At 42.8% G+C, this 17,914-nt stretch overlaps 1 protein-coding gene and 1 long non-coding RNA gene across 2 annotated transcripts in view; one reads left to right on the forward strand and one right to left on the reverse strand.

Annotated features, from left to right (window-relative positions):
* The window catches only part of LOC117946535, a 13,799-nt gene extending 5,079 nt beyond the window's left edge, over positions 1-8,720 (reverse strand). The window contains exons 1-2 of the long non-coding RNA XR_004657048.1: positions 8,711-8,720; positions 1,458-1,460 (exon numbers count right to left, since the gene is read on the reverse strand). This is a non-coding gene — a long non-coding RNA (uncharacterized LOC117946535). The remainder of the gene's footprint in view (positions 1-1,457; positions 1,461-8,710) is intronic.
* cdk14 (cyclin-dependent kinase 14) overlaps positions 1-17,914 on the forward strand; it is a 156,964-nt gene that overhangs the window by 6,449 nt on the left and 132,601 nt on the right. The window contains exon 2 of the mRNA XM_034874747.1: positions 1,616-1,647. Within this exon, the coding sequence (XP_034730638.1) occupies positions 1,616-1,647 (32 nt within the window). The remainder of the gene's footprint in view (positions 1-1,615; positions 1,648-17,914) is intronic.

Below are 17,914 nucleotides of genomic sequence, written 5' to 3' on the forward strand. Positions count from 1 at the left end.
CCCCCCCCCCCCCATACATCTGAAGGATGTTGATGTCAAGTGCATCGCTGCCTTCCCCTGCTACTGATGTGAGGATAACAGGGGATTGGCATTGCGGATGTAGACGAATAACTGAAAGCGTAAATGTGTTTTTACTTTTTGGATTGGATTGTGGTATTTATTTTTAGAAAAAAACGTTAGTCTCTCGCCTGCAATCCAACATTGTATGTATCATTTTATTTATTAATGACATTTGAAAGTTATTCCCTGACTGACTTGTGTGGCCTCCCCTTCAAGATTAAAAATCCGCACTTTTGTTGATGCTTTTTTATCGATGTTTTTAACTTTTTCTAATGTTTTTGCCCATTTTTTCAACACTTTTGACTCTTTTTTCCAATGTTAGTCATTTTTTGGCCATTTTCAACACTTCTTAACACTAACTTATCATCTTTAGTTTTACAGTATTTGGGGAATTTATGGTCAATAAACCTCCTTTTATAGGAATTTATACCCGATGTTTGAGTTAGTAAAGCAGAAATTAGGAATTATTGAGACTAAAATGAAAGGAATGGATGTTGATGATAATCACAGACTGGAATATGTCAACTTTTACTCAATACTATTTCAAAAACACTTCAATTTTTGTTCTCCAAATGCTATAAAATTGAATAAGACGCCCCAAAATGAATGAAAGTAGAGATTTGTACTTGGCAGAGAGCGTTGGGTGGAATCAGTTATGTTATTTTGGGGAATTATAAAGAACATTGATATAGGAAAACAGGTTAATGTGAGCCGAGGACAACATGAGGGTTAAGAAAGATTATGATGCCACCATGTTATGGGACATAATAAGACATTTACACAAATCTACAAAGAAAACCCCCAAACAGATTCAACCCTCTGAACTCGGCATTCAAATTGTTCGCCAGTGCCTACGTTGGTATTTTTGCTTGTTATGATGTCATGATTGATTTCTTGGCATATCTTCAAATGCTTCAAATCCATATATTTAGTACAACCTATGCTTAAAATTTATGTTATTCAAAATAATGAACGAATAAAATGCAAAAATGTGTTTTCCTCAGATTCTAACAAACGCACCAAAAAATGTTTAGCCAAAAGATTTTTAAATGTAGAAACCTGACCAAAAGATTTCTTAACTGCCCTAAACGTTAGTTGAACTCTACATATTTTAATTTTGGAGATATGCTTATTGTCGTTCATTGCTCTCAATAGTAAAAATACAATGGAATGGGAATTTATCAATCATTCCCAATCATTCACCATATGAATGCAGCGCAGTGTCAACAAACATGAAAAAGGAACTTGTGCATCTGTAACCCAGAACCATAAAGGTAGAATCTGTTAGTGATGTTTCCATCCTTGCTAGTGTCGCTCCTGCCCCCCCCCCCCCCCTTCCTTCTGATGAACCGCCATGAGAAAAGTGAGCCGTCACCCCCGACTATCTGAACCTCGACTCGCTCTAATGAGTGCAGAATGATTTCCTGTGACACGGCTCTGAGCTCCGGTGCATCTCTCCTATTAGACTTTTTTTTTATTGTGTTCACTCTTCAAAAGATGTCAACACCATCAGTGTCTGATTCTCTCTTTCTTTCTTTCTTTCTTCTTTTTGCAGCTTTCAAGAAAGAGGACAGCGGCTTTGATGAGGTAAGAGGAAATACAAGTGAATTTTGGTCACTGGTCCAGTTCCAGGGCTACTTGCACAGTGTTGGACGCTGAATTCTTCACTCAAATTTATTCACCAAGGTCCTGCAGGCCAGATGTTGCCAGGACTGCATTGCAGTTTATTTTAAATTGTTTGCATGCTGCTGTAGCTCAGTGCATATGGTGTGCAATATATTCATGTGTGGAGCATCGTGGTTTTCCGTCTCATCTCAGAGGCGTCCCTCAGGGTTTTGTCCCCGTCAACGGGCTTCTCTGGCTCAAATGGGACCCCATGCATATGCACCAGCCTCGCTCTCTGAACCAGTACACCCAGGGCTACCCCACTACCGACCTCACACATAGTGCTCACTAGGGCTGGAACCAGTCCACATGTTTACTGGACCATTAACTGTCTCAGAAATAACTGCAATTAACAACATAGTTGTCTCTTTCAACCAAATTCCAAAATATGTATTACGTTTTTGAACAAATTTAAAGATTTGAGTGCATCCCTGAATATCTCTCTCGGTTATGTCACTTTTGGTTAAATATCACTTGTCACGTGACTCAGACCTCAGCATAACTGTTATGATTGTATTTAAGGAATCGTGCTAGGTGGCCATTTAGATTTGAAGTAGCAGTGAGTTCACCTACAGCGGTGCAGCCTTTCCAGTGTGTTGTCTGTGTAATGACTAAGTGATACAACACTTTAGGATGCTTTGTGTTGATGTTGCAGACGTGTTGCTGCTGGGGTTGGGTGGTGGTAGGGCTGCGCCATTTTCCTCATCGCGATATCAACTAGCTCAATGAACACATTGCAACAGGTTGCAACATATTGCAAACAATATTTTGTATGAGTAGAAATCTGCACTTTACAATGTAGCTCTCCTTCTTTTTTAGTGCTGCCTTTTTTTTACATGCAATTCAATGTTCAGTTTGTTCATTTTGTTTGACATTGATCGAGCAATTTATTGTATTTAAGAAGAATACTGACCGGATTAATATCTGGTATCATTATTGCAATATCAACCACTTTATTGCATGTTCTCCTTATATTGTGCAGCCCTGGTTGGTAGATTCCTTTGTTTAATGTGATAGATCCAGAACTGTTATCCAGAGAGATTTAAGAGCAACAGACAAGTGCCAGACTGATAATCAGGCTGGATTGCCAACATTCTTCACATCTACTACAGGGACATAGTGTTTGTGTTAGCCATTTTCTTTATATTAATACATCTCTGAACACCTGAAACACCACAACAGCCGCACAATCTGCATCCTCCGGAACGATCATCCCGTCGAATCAACACCTCTCTGCAACAGTTTCAACAAAACTAAACTTAATTTTGTTTTGTCATGGTCCAATAAATTGTGGCTGAGAATTGTGATATCACTTCTAAGCTAAAAGGGTTAGAGTTAGCAACCGAGGTACTTCCACAAGGCGCTTGTTGTGTTGCAGCCATGGAAATCCAAGGCTGGGCTTTATTTTACTTTAATAATCTTCAAAGTAGGCATGTGACCCGTTTTAAACTCCACCCGTCAAAGAATCAAGTCAACAATCAATAAGAACCAGAATGAAAATAGGAGAATCGGGATTGTTGAAATCAAACCTTCACCGGGAATAAAATAGTCATAGAAAATAGTTTAGTTTAGGTTCTTTTTTGCTCTGTAAGGGGACTATAACGAGTGCCAACAGACGGACATGGAGAAGAGAAGCGGAGCTTGCCCCCCCTCCCCCCGGCAGCCCCAGCTGTAGTGTGGTGGCTGGATGGCGATGGGGAAATGAGGAATGCTACACCGTCAGATTTTCCCATTTGGAGGACTTTGGGGAAATCTCTATTTTTGTTGGCAAAGGGCCATGAGAGCTCAGATATCATGAGCGTCACATATGTTTGGCAGCAGGGCTCTCTGCCAAGCTGCCCACCAGTGTTTGGATAGGGAGATATGGCCCGTGTTCTGGTTCACGAAGGGACTTTTGTGGTGAAACAACGCGAAGCGGACCATTTCGAGAAGCCAGTGTCATGGGAAAGAGCTGGGACCATTCGCTATAAATGGGTCCTGCTGCTACGGAAGAATGTGAAGAATCTGGGAAGGAGAAGGACTCCTTCCTGTCCAGCAGCATGATGTTTGCAGGAAACTGAATGATGGCCTACAGCTACATTATGTGAACATATGGACAGCTGTGTGTGTTTGTGTGAGAGAGAGAGAGAGAGACTCAGCTTTTGAACTGATCATTTATCATGATGAATAGGAAACTATGTGTCTGTTTAAACCATCAAGATGTCTGGTCAGGCCGAGAGGCCTGCAGGAGAAGACAGTCTCCAACTGCTCTTCTGTTGTCTGGACATAACAGATATGCAGGAAATCTACGTCCCATTGGATGACATCTAGAACCAACACGTCGTCCTACCTACATGACTAAAGAAGGGCCGTTCATCTGATCTGGGGCTCCTATGGTCATCATTACTACAGTAGTTCACGGCAATGCTCTCTCTGTCTGTCTCTCTCTTTGTCTTTCTCTCTCTCTCTCTCTCTTTGTCTCTGTCTTCAGTCGGTTTGTCTCTCTCTCTCTCTCTCTCTCTCTCTCTCTCTCTCTCTCTCTCTCTCTCTCTTTGTCTCTGTCTTTCAGTCGGTCTGTCTCTCTCTCTCTCTCTCTTTGTCTCTGTCTTTCAGTCGGTCTGTCTCTCTCTCTCTCTTTCTCTTGTCTGTCTGTCTCTCTCTCTCTTTGTCTCTGTCTGTCTCTCTTTGTCTCTGTCTTTCAGTCAGTCTGTTTCTCTATCTTTTTGTCTGTGTCTGTCTGTCTGTATCTTTCGCTCTCTCTATTTGTCTCTGTCTGTCTCTCTTTCTTTCTGTCTGTCTCTCTCTCTTTCGCTCTCTCTGTCTGGCTGTCTCTCTTTCTCTGTCTCTGTGTCTGTCTGTCTGTTTCTCTTTCTCTCTTTGTCTCTGTCTCTCTTTTTCTGTGTGTCTGTGTCTGTGTCTGTCTCTCTCTCTCTCTCTCTCTCTCTCTCTCTCTCTCTCTCTCTCTCTCTCTCTCTAATTTCAATTCAAATTGCTTTATGGGCATGGATTTCAGAAATAACAATATTGCCAAAGCATTATAATGTGAGAAGAAATACATACATACAATTAATTTAGTAAACTAAAATATATACTGGACACTCAAGATAAAAACGGGAAATCAAGACCAGAATCAATCAATCAATATGCAGTCAAATCAATAGTGTCAAATGTAAGAAAGGAAACAAAGACAAGAAAGTCTGTCTGAGTCTCTGAATCTGGACGAGAGTTCAAAGTTCTGCAGTCAGCAGAGAGAGTGGTAGGTCTGGATTATGGACGATGGTCTCGCTGCATATTTGACATATCTGATGATATCTGCTTTGTGTAACACAGAAATTAGCCCCTATCATTTAACTTCACAATATGAATGATTTTTTTCTTTGCCCTCTTTAAGTCATTCTGTTCCTCTTGTGCGTTGTCCCTTTTCAGACTCTTTGTCTCTTCCCATTTGGTCTTTGTCACACTCCAACTTCATTATCTCGTCTCACTCCCAACTGGAGCTGAAAGATTTCACGTGTTAGGTGTCGGGATCAAAAATTAATGCAACACATGTGTTTCTTAATTACTGGGAGGCCTTGGAGAATCCATTAAAAGCAATATGCTGTCATTAGTTGCAGAGAGAATTCTGTGGATTGTTTTTAAAAAAGGGAAAAGAATATCAGGGCTTTCTGTGTCATGCTTTCTGCTGCAAATCTGAAGTAATAATCATAAATGTAATCTTTATTAACACCTGGAATTAGTAATAATAATTTAAAGGTGTTTCAGTTTTTCGATGCAACATAGTATCGCAATATTTTCAGTGGCAATACTGTATCGATACACAGGCACCAAGTATGGATGTATTGTTATATATTCTAAATGTGATGGTCAGTTTGTCCCATTCTGCAGAGATAACATTGAAGAGAGATGAACAAACAGAGAAATGTTTCTTTTTAGATGAAACAGATGTTGATAAGTTTCCTTTTGGCGACGTCATTTGAAATTAGGAAAGATTAGAAGTTGGAATAAAAGGTTACAAATTGAAATATAGCGCAGAGTAATGCAATATTTTTTTAAATCACAAAAATATTGTATCGTGGCATAAGTAGCGCGATGGTATCGTATCGGGAGGCGTCTGGTGACCCCCCCCCCCCACCACCCAAGTTGCTGATAGTCCCTCAGTCCAGCACTACGGCAGGTACAGCAGGTCAGCGCAGTAGCAGGCAGTAACGGACATTATGCATTTCTTAGTTTCATTGGTCAGCTTCATTTCCTCTGCCACATCAGTTTGGCTACCTTCACCGCAGCCCCCCCCCCCCGGCTGGTTTAAAGCCGATCTGTCTGATTACCCCGGACGCTGCTATGTGGCTCCTAATGCTTAGGACTGGTTAAATCAAAACATTTTCACGCCTGTCGCGCCGAAACCTGATGCTTGTTGAGGTGCCTTTTCCGTTTGTTATTGACGCAAAAAGTCTCCTTTTAGCGTCACATTAAGACGCACTTGGTTGGGACTCTTTGCGCTCTGGGCCGGGACGTACATTTAACTGACATGGGACACAAGGTTGGTCCAGTTTAGGAAAAGATCATGGGTTGGGTCACCCCCAAGTCTTGGGTGAAAGTCTTGTGTTGTTAGACCCATCCGCTACCCAACGCAGCCTCCTTATGCAGATTTCTGTCCATTCATACTACTCTCTACAGTTGGCGTGTGACCATACTTTCAAAATGGTAATATGGGAGGTAACCAGGCTACAGTAACCAGGCTACTTTATTGTATGTAAACTCATTTTCTGATTTCCTCATATAGCCATATCAACTGTCAATTCAGAAAACATACACACGATTATTAGTATACCTCCATTAGTATATTCAATTACTATAATTAACCTTCCTGTTGACCTTGGGTCAAATCTGACCCCTTAAAAAAATGTCTATTTCTGAAATAAAACTTGGATTCCATTCAACTCTCTTTTACAAATACACTTGATCATTTTCATTCCTCTGAACTTAACTATTAGTCAAAATAATTCATAATTTCTGCTTTTTTAACTCAAATATTAGGAATAATTCTATATAAATGAGGGTTATTAACCGTGATTTCTATAAAGTAGTGTACAACTAGTGGCAGTAAGGTGGTGTTAGTGAAAACTAACAAGTCTGAAAAAGGGACAACGCGAGGGTTAATAACACACACAGATGTTTGAATTACCCACGAGCACCCACTCTCAACCTGAGCTTAATTGAGATGGAAGCTGAAGAAGTTAATGGCCAACATGATGCGGTTTCCCTTGTGAGACTGCCTCACAGGGTAAATGACAGATTGGATCCCATCTCTCGGACCATAAAGAATAATTTAGAAATGCTATAAGCATATGTTGTGTCTATTTTCAAACTGGATCTTTACGGTGAGGGGGGGGGAATGCATATGCAGATTTTCCTTCCTTGAACAGTGTATTTCAATTTGGTTTACAACATCCCTCCTTTTCTAAGCGCAAGGGCAGAAAGGTGACTGGCTATCGGCTCAAGTGTTTCTCAGTGGAAAATTAGCATGCATAGAGGGCAACCCGCAAAGATAGAGCCCCATACAATTGATTTTTTTGTCTGGTTGAAGTTCAATTACCGATGCTTATTTTGACGGCTTTGAAAGTTCTAATCTGTATGGCGCGTTGCTAACGTTCCCTGAAATGACAGTGGAAAAGCTGTTGATTAAAGCCCTCTCTGGTTGTCACGCTGAAGATCCATTGGTTATCAAGTCCTACATGGTTGTGGATGCAAAGCTCGACATGAGATCAATAGAACGACGAGCCAGAGAGCACCAGAGATGACAGTGGAGGAGGAGAAAAAGCGTTAGCACCTATCCACCTGTAAATCAGCAGAGATAAAAGACCTCCGATGAAAGAGTGTGACGGGTGGAGGTTAGTCTCGCATTGGCAGACCAATGTCCACAGCGCTGCAGAGGAGGGTCTGTAGTCCACCCAGCATTCCTGGAAGGGAGAAAAACGTACTCTGGTTTATTGGTATTTCTTTAAAGGTCCCATGGCAGGAACATTTCCCTTTCTGAGTTTTTTTAACATTAATATGCGTTCCCCCAGTCTACCTATGGCCCCCCAGTGGCTAAAAATGGTGATAGGTGTAAACCGAGCCCTGGGGTATCCTGCTCTGCTTTTGAGAAAATGAAAGCTCAGATGTACCGATCGGGAATCTTGGTCCTTATGATGTCATAAGGTCTATATAAAAGAGACCTCAGATACAGTATTAGGGGACCACTAAGGTCTATATAAAAGAGACATCAGATACAGTATTAGGGACCACTAAGGTCTATATAAAGAGACTTCAGATACAGTATTAGGGGACCACTAAGGTCGATATAAAAGAGACTTCAGATACAGTATTAGGGGACCACTAAGGTCTATATAAAGAGACTTTAGATACAGTATTAGGGACCACTAAGGTCTATATAAAAGAGACCTCAGATACAGTATTAGGGACCACTAAGGTCTATATAAAGAGACTTCAGATACAGTATTAGGGGACCACTAAGGTCTATATAAAGAGACTTCAGATACAGTATTAGGGGACCACTAAGGTCTATATAAAAGAGACTTCAGATACAGTATTAGGGGACCACTACGGTCTAGATTAAAGAGACTTCACATACAGTATTAGGGGATCACTGAGGTCTATATAAAAACATCCAAAGACCACCACGTCATGGGACCTTTAAACCAACCGCAGTTGTCTTGGGTTGTGCCAAGCGTCGGACGGAGCCATGGTGCCTCTGCAAAATAGCCTCGGGAAGGAACTTGTTTTGGTGAAACATGTACGTTCAAATTTACTGGAAATGAAACGCCGTAGATATTGACTAGCTTGGGAGCAGTTCAACGTGCAACAAGGAGCACATTGTGGCGGCCATTGATTGGTCCCCACGGTCATGATAACAGCGTTGTGAGCCATGTCGCGGATCAGTTGACCTTGATGTGGAAGGTTTCCGTCCAATATCCCCTTCTCTACTTTTGACATCCAGTCCGCCCACGTTATCAGACCCTCAGCTTGCGTCTCCTGCATCCTCCAGAAGAGAGCCAGGGTCAAAGGTCACATGGAATCACGATAAGAGATAGATACAGTAATCGGCATGAGGATTAGAAATGAAAGGCGATGCTTTAGGAATGGCTTTCAGACAAGATTAGTTCATTTCCAGGTTCAATCTTGTGATGACCTTGTGTTTCATGGTTCCTCAGCATCGGGGCTGCACGTGGCCCCCTGGTCCTGAGAGATTTCTAAGACAAACAAAGGTCCTTTGGTGTGATTGCATTGTGGAGGATCCCCCAGCAGCACCAGAAACATGGCACTCAGTCTCTGCTGAAGGACAGGCAGCCTCTGCACACTCTGTAATTGCGGACACAAAACATATCAGATAGCTATTGTCATTGCCAGACACTCATTGTCTCAGTCATATCTCAGACACAAAACCTTCAGGAGGGTGGCGCGCCGTGAGCCGGCTACCTATCAGAGGATTACAGCAAGCTCCAGCCGGATGTTACAGTAGGAGAAAAGAGCTTCCACAGCGGAAAACACTGGGTGTCTTTTTCATTTCACATTTTTATTTCTTTATTTTGCTTACTCGCTCTTTTCATACTCCCGGGAAGGGTGTGTGTGTGTGTGTGTGTGTGTGTGTGTGTGTGTGTGTGTGTGTGTGTGTTTGGGAGGTCACGCTCTGACTAGCGTCCAGAGGAGTGCTCTGAGAGTTGTCTGGCAGTAATCACAGCCAGGAATTCACACGTTTTCTCACGCAGGAGCCTCTTTACACGCTGTCTGTCACTTCTGTTTCCAAAAATTCCAGTATTAGTAGAAAAGTGATACCTAAAAGAATGAGATTGACTTGACTTTGTCAGAGGAACCGTGGTGACAGAAGGAAATATTTGTCCTCGCCGGGCCTGATTTTATTACAATTAAAAACCTTGAAGCATTTTCATTTTTGCCCCCCATACCACAGACTCAAGCTGGACGTTGCTGCTGGTATACGGCGCATCCCTGAATGGACTGCTTGAGGCCGAGCCTTCCTCCATAGCATTTGACTGATACCTGGCTCTCTTCCAGCAGGCCTATAGAGAGACAATCAGTGTCTGATTGATCGTAGCAGCATTACAGTGCAGGAGAAAGTATCACCCAGCAGGCCCCAGGGAGCTCTGTGCTTGCAGCAGCAACCTCTGGCTCCTGATTATAGCACAGTGTTGACTGTCTAGTGGAGTTAAGTTAGTGTGTAGCATATGTGATCCCTCATCACATTTACACCCCTGAAATGAATTCCAAGTATTGCAGTGCATGTGTGCGTCAGCAGTGAACGTGCATGTGGAAGTTAATTTTAATATACCATCTTGCAGGGTGATACATTGCAACAATATTTACATGATTTAACTTCACTAGTAAGACTTAAAACTTAGGAGAATATCAAACACGGTTGATTTTGCCCAAACGTCAAGACAGGAAAAACGCTGTCTTGGACTGAGTTTCATGACCTTACACCAAACGATGGAGACGGCTGGAGCGTCCTGACTCTAGCAAGACTCTCAGGATTTCAGTCAGATATTGGACATTAGTGTTCGACAGTGGAATCGCTTTAAAAAGTTGATTAGTGTAGGGTCTGTGTAAGCTGTGCAGGGTGGTAGCACCTGATGTGGTGCAGCCAGGCAGGCCGCAGCACTTTGTGGATGGTACGATCTTTCTATGTGTTCATGTTACCAAGTACTACTGCAGGGGTCCTGGAGCATGTGGTTTGGATGTTTGTATTCTGAACCTGCCAGTAGTCTTTATTTTGTTTTGTGTTCTTGTTATTCTAGAATAATCTCTTCCTGTAGTTGGGCATAATCACCAAAACAGTGATGACAGAGTCATAGGCATACATTTTGGGGGTTATGCACAGGCTATGTCAAAAGGCATGTATGTATCCTTCTCACCTGTAAATATGTTTCCATGCAATTTCAGACAACCCTATAGTGGACCATACCCCCTAACCCTCCTGTTGTCCTCGAGTCAAATTTGACCCCTTTTAAAAAAGGCTTTGCTAACACAACTGATCACTTTCATTCCTCTGATCTTAACTATTAGTCAAAATAAGTCATCATTTCTGCTTTTTTAATTCAATTATTAGGTATGCTTTTATATAAATGAGGGTTATTGACCATGAATTCCAAAAAGTAGTAAAATTAGTAAGGTGGTGTTAGTGAAAACTACAAAAAAAGTCTGAAAAAGGGACAAAAATGTTGAATTTGTGTCCGTTTTTGACCTGGGAGGACAACACAAGGGTTAACCTTGCAGCACCTTGTCTGTTTTCTTTCTCTCTTTCTCCGTGAAATTAGTGTGATAGGAAATGTTGAGATCTATAAACAATAATTGTGTCTACTTGTGCAACACATTGTTGAATAAAATGTCCCCAGAATGCAGGAAATGCAGGGTTTGACATTCAAATCTTTCTGGGGGACGACCCCCGGACCACTCGGTAATGATGTGTCCCCTCTGGTGTCTAAAGCAGACCTACGCCCTCGCCTGAGAGAGAAAGAGAGAATGCATGAGAGTTCTTTTCAGTTTTTTAATAAAACAAGCCGTCATCAGAGCACCATGATGAGTTTGCTGCCATCTGCAGTAGAAATCATCAAGACGAGTTAGACGGAGCCTGGCACGTGTCGAGGCGAGGAATCAAAAGATTGTGTGCACAAATGACTAATTCTTCCTCTAACTGATCCACACCTTGCCTTATTGCAAGATCTATGTTACCAGAACATAATGACAGTATATTTGGCCCAAAGTCAACATGTTTAAGACTCACTGGGAATCATTTTTATGTGTAATGTGACATTAGGCCAGAGATTGGTGCAGCACTATAAACTGAGTGACTGCAGAAACACTACATTTTGTAAAGACACTGGAAAAGAGGGGCGGCCTCTAGACCCCCCCTGAGTCCTGCACTGGCCCGGGTTTGAATCTGAATCCTTGCTCGTGTCATCCCCCATCTCTCTCCCCCTTTCATAACTATCTACTATAATAAAGGGGAAAGCCTCCAAAAAAAAATCTTTAAAAAAAAAGACACTTGAAAAGAAACAGTGTGATGTGCTGTGGTCCCATCCTGGCTCATAGCCAATCTAATTAATATGCTTCGTATTGATCTGGAGTAACAACTGTAGAAAAACCATTCTGTCAATGTGTGCACACAAATAATTAATTAGGAAGCCCAGATTAGTTATTAATGGCTAATACCTTACATTTGGACCACTGTGGAGCACTAAAACTCTCATTGTTGATCATTGAAGCTGCAAACTGAAGCTATCTAGTGAAGGACCAAGATGCTGACGCAGGTAAAGGCCCAGATTCCGCAAAGACCCTTTTCAATAATCCTGTGACACTGGCAGACTCATAATGGACAGTTTGTTTAATTTTTGAAAAGTAAAAATCAGCCTGCCACAGTCACGTTTTACCAGTCAGTTATTTTGCCTCATGTAGGTTAAAAAAACAGGAATGGCTGTGTCTCTATGATCCTATCCTGTCCTATTCATTGTAGCCTAATCGTGGACATTGCACCGTCACCATGTGCTGTAGTGGGGGTGGGTGCCTTGATAATCCCACATAAAGGCCTAAGTTCCTATCCTGGGCTGAGACACACAACCATACAGTTTGATAAAGGACTTCTTGGACTTTAACTTATCATTGCACCTACAATAATGTAGCTGTCCTCAATTTAGGTCATACTGTACATCTCAACTTTGGTTTTTCTTGCATCCACCCTGTGTGATTGTGGCTGTTTATGTGTGCGTGCGTTGGCGGCGGTGGTGAATTTGACCCGTTCTCACTCCTGATTGGTCAGTGGCTGCATGTTCCTGCTGGGATTGTCGCGAGTAATGAAAATGTGATAGGGGGCCCCGCCTGTCAATCAATGTCTTCCAGTGATGCTGGCCACTGGTTGGTCCGGGCCATTAGGCAACTGTGTACCCTGCTTACTGATAGTTACATGTCTGACTCACTCAATTCTCATTGGCTACCTGCCAATGTGGCAGGTAGATCGCCCACAGTGTTACCCGCCAATTGCAAAAGTCTCGCGCGTTTGGCAGGTGGGCAGGGGTTAATTTCAGGCCCTGGCTGTAACGGACTGTCCCGTTACTTTTTAAAGAAACCGATTAGTTTCTTTCCTCTAGACTACATTAGTATGAACCACGCCTAGTTTAAAGACCAAACAGTGGAACATTTGCATTATTAGAATGGAACTTTGAAACTTTTGAAACTACAAGAAGAGAAATGTTTTGTCTCATCTGAATCTTCCACTAGAAGCTGTCCAGCTGGTCTTCTACTGCTGGGAAGAGTTATGAGGGGGGGTAGCTATTCAATAACAGAGAGGCATTCATATCTTTACATTTTGAGGAAAGAATTATAAACAAAGGGCACTGAATGCAAAACTGCTGACCTGGAGAAATAATGCATTGGCTAAAGAGTGAAAAGTAAGATGCATTAAACTACTCTTGTTGTACACTGTTAGTAGTATACAACAACGTCAGGGGCCTGGGCTTGTGGGTAATCTTGACATGATTGACATGTCTCCTGGGACAGTAAGTCATGGTGGTTGCTTCTTGTCCCAACTCAACTCAAACTAGCCTCTCTTCCCATTGACCTACTTCTAATGTTTTGGTTCTGCTAAATGACAAAGCTACAAAGGAGTGTTGAACCAAAAGTCCAAAACGTCCCTCACAGACATTACATCCTCCGGTCTACAGCTGAGGTCCGGATCACAGTGGTGAGGGTTAAGATTAGGGATTTAAAAATAAAGAAATGAATAGACAGGAGGATCTGCTGTCCCACTCCATGAGTCCAATTTTAGCGTACAGCCTTTTAGATTGAGTGAACTCATTAACTCGGAGTGCTATGCGTGTGTTTGCCTCCATGGGACTCCCGCCGTAGCGGCTAATCCTGACCGACTCGCTGTCACAGTTCAAGTCGTCGCCATTGGACGTGTTTACTTGGCTCTGCCAATCTGATTTGTGACAGCTGCTGGCTAATCTGCGCGGCTCGGGGGTCAGAAATGTTCCCAATCTGCGGATGATGGCTGAGCTGAACGCGAACTGAGAGACTTGTTAACCCTCCGTGTGCTCACTCAGCTCTCCCGTCCCTCTGGAGGAGTCCTTATTGGGAGCTCATTTTAATTTTCCTCAGCATAACTTTTCCTTCCCCCTGCCTCCGAGGATTAGCGCTATCTGTGCAAATTAGCTTCTCCTTCCATCACCCTCACCAGCTTCTGGGTCCTGAAGAGGTAATTCTGGGAGATGTAGTATTGAATATGTTTAAAAATGAGTTTTCTCAGCCATCATGGTCAGCGGGAGGCCCCGAGTGTCAGCACAGGGGGCTGGGAAAGCATCTCATTATAAATTTGCAGCGGTCTAATCGCGTCTTTAATTAACCCTGTGCTAATCGTCCTGGAGGGAACCTAATGGTTTAGATATTGCTGAGATATTAAAATGCAAATGGGTATGAGGAAACCGCCTGTTGGGCCTCTGTCGTGGAGCATGCGGCGATGATGGTGTTGAATGTGATGTCCCATCCATCATGTTTAAGGCTGTAGAGCTCCCCCATATGCTCCGGGGGTGTGTGTTGTTGGTGTGTGTGCGGCCAGGAAATGGGCCCTGACTGTGCACCCGATAAAGTGGTAGCGTAAGTTGATCTGTGGAAATGAATGAGATATCACAACTGTGAATCAGAAGGTTATGTTGTGGGTGAGTCATTACCCGTGTAGATCTTTAGGCGAAGTAAGACTGGAAGTCCACACCCCCGCCGGCCTTTTAGAGGGTGCAATGTCCATTTCATCCAATATGCAAGAGTTTCTCTAATTGTCCAGCCCTTGGGAATAAAAAAAGCTAAAAGTTGTCCCCCATAGAAGCGTCAGTCGGTCTCAGCTGTAATCCTGCAGCATTGTGCGTACTTACATGTCTGTGAGACATGCAACACATCTGATGATGATAAAGCGTAAATGTGCACAGGAGCAGCAGCCGACAGCAGCTCAGGTTCGCAGTAATTATTTTCTCATTAAGTTTTTGATCACATTGGGGAAATGATGGTCAGTGGTGGGTGGGGGGGCGCAGGATGTGAAGGCCCAGCGCGTGATAGCTGGGTTCAGTAATAAACTAGTCAAACCAAGGTGAAATAGTGACTACATAACATTATCAGATCAGATTTCTCCACCAGCTGACAACAGATCTGTCTCCTTAGCTGCTACATGCGTCAGTATTTTCATTGTCTGCTGTTTGCTGTTTGCAGGTAGTGGACGTGAGTTTTATCCGAGCTTTTTTACTTGAACCAGCTGCCTGCTGCTGGGAACAAGGAGGGATGAGGTGGTCGGACTGAACTACTGACTATCGGGAACTTGTTGGCTGAAGAATTTGCCGAAAGACGCCAGAATGCTCCAAAGAGCGGAGGGGATTAATAGAGTTTGGCGATTGTCTTTCTTTATAAATAATTTTTTGGGGCTTTGATGGCCTTTACTCAACAGGACAGCTTGAAGAGAGGACAGGGCTGAGAAAGGGGGGACGACATGCCGCAAAGGGCTGTGGGTTGGATTTAAACCTGGGCCGCTGCCAAGGACTCAGCCTACACGGGGTGCACACTCTACTAGGTGAGCTGGAGGTCGCCCCTTCACATTGTCTTTTGATATAGCGTTCATATAGAAATATGTATTGGTGCAACTTCAACCAACAGTAGAGAGTTGACAGGAAATGAGGAGGGAGAGATGGGGGAGGACATGCAACAAGTCCCCGACCGGACATAAAGGGGGACACTGCGGTTATGCTGTCAGCCTCTTAAACCCCAAGGCCATCTTGATGACCTTTTTATTTCTTTTTTTTTAAAGGCAAGGACAAGGCTCTTTCTGTCGTGTACTCCTGCTGGTCTGAAGTGTAATGAAGTTAAGACCCAACAGGCCAACAATGTTCCATTTCTTCAGTAATAAAGCATGATACTTAGGCATTGCAATCTTTTATATATATATAAATACACACACATCATACAGGTGTTGGACAGATTGACTGATAAACACATCGCTTCACAGGGATTCTTAGACCTTCAGAGCAGGGCAGAATCCAGCCGTTCTTTGTGTTATTTTCCATCAGTGCTTGTCTCTCGCACCGGGCCCAAATAATTGATGTCAGCCTTAAATGTCAAGGTAAACATTGCCTTTAATGAATGGATGTGTGTGGGAGGAGAGAGGAGAAATAAAATTGTGCTTTCCGACCTTTGCAGCCAAATAAATACCAGCTTTTCTTTTCGACCCTGTTTTCACCAGACCATAATAGAAAAGGGGTTACATGTGTGTGTCTCTGTGTGTGTGTGCGTGTGTGGAAGTTACTTCCAAAATGTAATACATTATAAATTACAAGTTACTGTCATTTGAGAGTAATTTGTTATATTATAATATTACTGTCTCTGACTTCTAATGTGTTACACTGCTTTTGCATTTTGTGTGATTTGGCAGCTAGTTTGTGAATTTTACCACTGGAACAATAAAACCTCCTCATCATCTACTTAAGGACGCTGTGGCTCAGTGGTAGAGCGATTTCCTGCTAATCAATTACATATTTGGGCCATATTATTGCAGATGACCGTTCTGATGATAAGCATATCTATAGGCAGCGTCGGGAGCTGTATGCTCAAGCGAACATGCTGTGTCGTAGGTTCAGCATGTGCCCTGTACCTGTGAAGATCTCACTTTTTAGAGCGTATTGTACACCTGTGTACGACCTACCTGCTTTTAAAGCAAGGCAGCATTAGAAAACTCCTAGTGGCTTATAATGATAGCATGAGGCTGCAGCTGAGAGCTCCAAGAAGCTCCAGTACAAGCCATATGTTCGTCACCTGCTCTGTCTCACTCATCCTGATGTATAGATTTATGTGTATACATTTATGTGTGGGGTATCTGAGTCAGAAACTGACTTAATCACTATTTTGGCTAACCCTGTACGCAGTTCTGTCAGATTTTGTTCCAGACTGTGGAACCATTGGCGAACATGTCTGTATATCAGACACTGAACATTGTGGAAGGCTTTGTATTTTTGTACTCTGTGTTTTTATTGTGATATGGATCCCCCTGGGTCTGAAATCAACTTTATATATCTATTGCCTGCGCTATAGATATATAAACTCGGACCCTGTATCGGCAGATGTTCAATAATTAAAAAGATCGGATCGGATCGTGGGTCAGCAAAGCTGATCGGGACATCTCTAATTGCAGGTGCCTAAACACAGCCTATCTCTCTCTCTTTCTGGGAAGTATGCAAAATAAACAATGACCATCAACCACCATACACCTTGAGACTTTAGCTAATGTTAGCAATTAATGGTGGTTAAACAAATAAAGTAAAAATATTGCAGTAGACAATGATGCCATAGATGTTACAGGCCTAAGGAGACTATTATGCACAGAAAAGTGAGTGAAGGCCAGTGAGTGCAGGGAGACTCCTGTAGGCGGCGGGTAGCTTTTACGGAGCCGGAGGCTCTCATACCGGTGATTAGATGGTGTGCAGCAGCTGGTGCCTGTATTAAAGCATCTAATCACCCTTGAATGATGGCGGCGGCACACTCCGTCGCCTCAGTCAAACCTAATTTAAATCAAAGCAACAAGCATAAACATTGATATTTGTTGGTGGCACAGCAGCAATGTGCCAAACACAACAGAAAAATGTCAAAGTCTGACTATTTAATCAGCACTGCAACACATGCCGACATGACTGCAGAAAACTGAAAAAATGGGCTGCTAATCAAGCAGCTGGTTAAATCCAGCATGATGTCCACACCCCTCCGAATCTATTGGAACAGTGAGGAAAACTCTTTTTCCCCTGTACACTGGAAACATTAGAGATTGCCATCAAAGACGAACATCGGAAACAAGATCAGCATCTCAGCTTTTATTTCCAGATATTCACATCTAGATCCATAACTTAGAAGATGGCACCTTTTGTTTGAACACTCACAATTTAATGGGAGCAAGATTATTGGGACATGTGGCTGACAGGTGTTTGTTGTTGCCCAGATGTGTCCTATTGCATTTATTCTTCAAACTATAAAGAGCTCTGAATGTCTACTCTCCGTATTAGCTTTTGGTTTCTATGCAACCCCATCACTAACAGGGACGTTATAGAGCGTCCTCTGGTGGACAGACTATGCAACCCCATCACTAACAGGGACGTTGTAGAGCGTCCTCTGGTGGACAGAC

The sequence above is a fragment of the Etheostoma cragini genome, chromosome 6 (assembly GCF_013103735.1).
Source record: "Etheostoma cragini isolate CJK2018 chromosome 6, CSU_Ecrag_1.0, whole genome shotgun sequence".
Taxonomy (NCBI): Eukaryota; Metazoa; Chordata; class Actinopteri; order Perciformes; family Percidae; genus Etheostoma; species Etheostoma cragini.